Source organism: Borostomias antarcticus (genome assembly GCF_949987555.1).
Source record: "Borostomias antarcticus genome assembly, chromosome: 37".
Taxonomy (NCBI): domain Eukaryota; kingdom Metazoa; phylum Chordata; class Actinopteri; order Stomiiformes; family Stomiidae; genus Borostomias; species Borostomias antarcticus.
The window spans coordinates 1,324,853-1,329,852 of NC_140270.1; the positions used below are offsets into that span (position 1 = coordinate 1,324,853).

A 5,000-nucleotide genomic window follows, 5' to 3' on the forward strand; every position below is an offset into this window, starting at 1 on the left:
CGGCTCGTCACTCGACGGTGACCCTGAGCTGGACTGACTTAAGAGGGTGACTCCCACCTCTATACTCCTTGCGAAAAGTGAACGCACGGTCAAGACGATAGGGTTTAGCTTGCTCGACACTCAGCGGAGCGCTGTCAGCGTTTGCGACATGTCGGCTTTGACCGAGTGCTGGGTTAAGATTAAGGCCTTCCGCACAGGCTCCTCTTTCGACTATCCATTAGTGATGCATGTGTCTGGCTGCATTAAAAGGCCAAGGCAAGCTATTCACTAAAGGAAAGAATTCTGCAACGACGCCAAGTCTTTAAGACACTGCAGATAACTGGGTTTGAAGTTGAGGGAGGAAAAAAATCCACAGGCTTTCAAAGCGGATCTGGTTTGCGTTCGTCAGAGAAATTAGCGGCATCTTTTTCCTGTTGCTCACTTTTAAGAGGTCAGAGAGACTGGGAGAAGTGAGTAAGTGAAGAGGAAGAGAGAAAGAAATGGAAAGGAGCAAATTAAAAGGAGTAACCTACACGGAGCGACAGAGAGACAGAAAAAGGGTGTAAAAAATGACATGAATACGGACGAGTGGTATAAAAAAAGAGTCCACGGTAGAGACAGCAGTAAAGCTGAATTTTAAATTTGAGAGAGACTGACTCAGTTGTTCCTCTAGGTCCGTGCCAACGGAAAAAACGGAGAGTTCTGCTCATATGAGGAACCGACTAGTTCTGAGGTTCACAGCCTGATCCAGTTCCCCTCGGACTAGCAACACGCTGGGCTATCAGAAACTAACCCTGAGAAAAAAAAAAATGGGGCAAACGTACACCTAGAATTCACAGGGGAAGAATGTCTGCAGGTTTTGTAAAGGAAAAATCTTACTTGGTTTAGATTAGATTTCAAAGAACACGCTGAGTGGTCGGTCAAGCTGGTTTCAAACAAAGACAATAGTTTATTCTATGTTACGATTTGCAATTCGGACCCGAGCACAGGAAGTGAATCCGGGCTCGAGTGAGTCATTTGGGGACGAGGTGAAAAAGGAAGTGACATAGTATCAGGATGAAGAGGACAGGGAAGTGATGTCACACAGGAAGAATATGTAGTTTTAACAGACTGATCTATGAGAACGAACTACAAAGTTAGAACAACAGTCAAGTAGGAAAACAAAACACTTTGGTGAGACTTGAATTTCATTCACAGTTTACAACCTAGCAAAACACTTGGCTGTTGAAGGCACTAGAAATACTCTGCCTCAGCATGTGAAGTATTGTAGCAAAGTAGGCTCTGAGAAAGGCCCTGGATCATACACAGACCAGGATTTAGTGGTCCTGGGCTGAGTTTCCCAGAGGCATCGTAGCGCTACGTTCATCGTAAGCTACGGCGTTCATTGTAGCGCTACGATGAACGTAGCGCTATGATGCCTCTGGGAAACTCAGCCCTGGACCTTGAAGTTAGACTGGTCAGAGCATGTGATTACTAGCCGAAAGGCCACTGGGCCGGCCAGGCCACTTGACAACCATTGCCTACCCTTGTGCCCTTGAGCAAGGTAATTAACCACAACACTAGCTGAAAACATTCTACGTTGCTTTGGATAAAAGTGTCTGCTGAATTGAAGTTAGAGCAGAGTTGGATTGAAGAGTGAAAGAGAGACTTGTGAGACTGAGGGATATTGAGAGATGGTTATTTGGGTACAGGTGCTGCCCCGCACACAGCAGACAAGAGGGCAGTGAAGGGAAAAGGACAAGGGTGGAAATTGTAAGTTGAAAGGGCCCCTTTAGGCCTAATCCTGAGGCTATCTCTGGTGACCAGTGTTAGAAGCCTCGAAACTGGAAAACCTGTGTGATAAGATAAACACACCAACTCTCCTTTAGAAGTCCACCACTTTCCTATTTCGCAGACGGACAGATGATTATTTATCTGGACATTTCTAAGTGAGGGCTAGAACCTGTGGAAGAGCAGCATGCAGCAGAACCTTCACCGAGGGCCCTCAACACGCTTCAATGCTACAACAACAACCAGATCACTACAGATATGGTGAACCTGAACCCATATGGGCCCTGACCCCCGCGATGACGTCTTCCTCAAGGTCACAAGACCCATCTGGCTGGTGTTATTGAGACACTTCCAAGATGGAAAGATCGGTACGGAGGTTCTCTTTTCATCTCTGCCTGACTGTTTGGTGAGTTCTATACTTACTCATACCAGATTAGGTTTACTTACTTACTCATACAAGATTAGGTTTACTTGCTTACTCATACAAGATTATGTGTGTACACAGGCAATAGCAAAGTGAAGAGTCAGGCGGTGACTATGTACAAAGTCACTAAAAGAAAAACTCATCTGCTAACCAGTCTTTCATGATTTGATGAAAATCGACACCCGGCACCTCCAAGACACATCAATTACATCTCCATAGCTTCTCTCTCTCTCTCTCTCTTTCTCTCTCTCTCTTTCTCTCTCTCTCTCTCTCTCTCTCTCTCTTTCTCTCTCTCTCTCTCTCTCTCTCTCTCTCTCTCTCTTTCTTACTATCCCTTTCTGGGTTGTCTTCTATTCTTTTTCAGCATTCTTCTGCCGTCAACAAACAAAAATAAAATCATTCAGTTGATCATAGGCTGCCCACCCCTCCCAGGTGATGATGTCATCCTGAACCCATAATTACAGCTATCTAACCCATCCTGCAGCGTGTCTGCTGTGTGGGGGCAGAGCCTGGAGAGAGACGCTCCTCCCTATGAGTAAAGGTGATAGAATCAAACCCAAAGTATACGTTTACACCCTCCTTGGATTCACAATAGGTGAAGTGGATTTGCTTTCGAAGCTGACGGCCTTGTGGTGGTATTGTGCATGTTTTATTACTATGGTATTTATAAAAAAACTCTCGAAGACATGATGTTCCTCTCAGATATACCTGCCAACACTGACAGTGTGTGTAGTAGTAAAGTGTATATACCAAATATTATCACTGCAGTTAGCTGTGTAAACACCGACCTCTCCTTTAAGTTCACGTTCCTGTTGCATAGTACAGGATCTTTACCAAACATTTTATAACTATCTCCCAAGCGTCGCTGCCTTACCCAACCTCATAAAGTGTCTGTCTCTGTGGAGAGGGGGGGGTTGTAACTGACAGTGAGTAATTGACCATGTCTGGCCTGACTCAGACACCAGTTGTTTGTGGTCACTCGCTAAGGAGGGCCTGACTGACTCTCTGCCTCCTGTTTCCTAAGAGCCAGTCTCTGTATACATTGACTGGACGCCACTGCTAAGACTGGGGGAACTTCTCCTTTTTAACTTGAGAATGTTGCAGTATGAGAAATGACCATTTCCCCCTGACATAAGTAAGTATAAAGTACGGAATGACTATTATGATCATGATTACTATGATGTCATTTAGTAATTTACTGTATTGCAACATCCTATTTTGGACCCCCCCCCCTTGTTGGGTCATCACATGAGCGATGGTAATTGATGTTTTTCATGGATCTAACTGTGTTGAGATCTGAGGTACCTTGGAATAGCTGTAAAATGGCCCAAGACCAGAGGTGCCGGTCGGCCATACATCTAATCATCTGGAGAGGGTCCCGGTAGTGGCAAAATGTTTCGGTAGGCTAGACCCTTTAGTGCCTACCCAGCAAACACACAACGTCAGGGAGACGTTCAGATCATGTCTTAATAACGTCCGTCGGTCCAGAACCCCATTTGTACGTCTGCTGGACCCCTCGATATTCAAACGTCTGGCTTGGACCCCTCTAAGACGTCTGTGGACATGCAGAACGGGTTCAATATCTGAACGTCTAAAAAAAACTTTCATTCTGGCTCCTAATTGGATGTCTTTGGACGTCCGAAAAAGACAGAAAAGACATGTAAAAGACGTCTTTTAGACGTGTCTTTGCTCAGTGGGTAATCAGACGCCTCTGGGGCAGACAGGCCTTCATGTCCACTATGCTGAAATGCAGAACAGCTTCCTCCCCAGGACAGATGAAAACCATTAACCCCCCTCACCCCTCACTCCCACCTCCCCCAGCCTCCGAACAAAGCAGCTGAGTTGAGTTTTGAGAACTTTGTACTCTCCCCCCAACCCTCTCTTGCCAGACCACAAGATTAGAGTCATGGCATTTTCCTGACTGTACTTTTCATCGCTTTGTGATGTTTCTTATGAGATGGTTTCTTATGTGGCCCTTTGGTGTGGCCCTCGTGGCCGCCACCATGAATACAGAAATGAAAAGCAAAAGATAAAGAAAACAGTGCCCTTGACTTTGATGGATGACTGTGGACTGGACCATATTGTAAGTCGCTTTGGATAAAAGCGTCTGCTAAAAGGCTGTAATGTAGCTAATGATCACTGAGATCATGTTTCCCAAGGGTCCAGTGGCCCCCAATTATATTGTATCCATATTATGCACCTTTTTTCTATCTATAAATCTTTTATATGTATAATAACTAATACATGCATAACAATAACACAGTACTTTTGCCCCCAATCCCCTCTCATAGGCTAATACAAGAGTAATGTATGTCTAAAATGTGCATAACCATACTGACCTCGGCTCTGATTTCATTTTCCGATGCGACAGCCCCAAAAAACACACCGCACGCCAGCGATAGTAGCTGGATCACATTTTCAAGCCGGGGTAACATTCCTCAATCTGTGAATAAGCCACGAAAATGTCTCGTATCTACCGTATCTAATGATTTTCCGGTCCTTAATGGTCACAGCATTGAAGGGCAAACGCAGATAATCCTTCAGAATAATACAAAACGCAAAAGCAACTTGGAACTCATAGACACTTTTTTTCACCCTTCAGTTTTCTGCACAAAAAAATCCTTTGTGAAAGCCTACTAAACGCATAATCTATAAATGTAAAAACGTATTCCTCCTGCCCCCCTCTAGTCTGACTATTTTGACATCACTAGAGACTGGCTTGTGGACGTGGTCACTCTTTTGCACTGAGTAAATTTGAGTGTACATCAGGAGGCAGAGGGAAGTTTTTAAGTTCCTCCCCTCCAGATGTGACGCCTATAAAGCAGAA

The 5,000-nt window shown here is 44.8% G+C and overlaps 1 protein-coding gene across 1 annotated transcript in view; it reads right to left on the reverse strand.

Moving 5' to 3' along the window:
- mmp14a (matrix metallopeptidase 14a (membrane-inserted)) overlaps window positions 1-4,633 on the reverse strand; it is a gene marked incomplete at its 3' end in the record, with an annotated part of 18,514 nt that extends 13,881 nt beyond the window's left edge. Inside the window, exon 1 of the mRNA XM_084461208.1 lies at window positions 4,513-4,633. Within this exon, the coding sequence (XP_084317334.1) occupies window positions 4,513-4,608 (96 nt within the window). The 5' untranslated portion in view covers window positions 4,609-4,633. The remainder of the gene's footprint in view (window positions 1-4,512) is intronic.
- Between the last annotated feature and the right edge of the window lie 367 nt (window positions 4,634-5,000).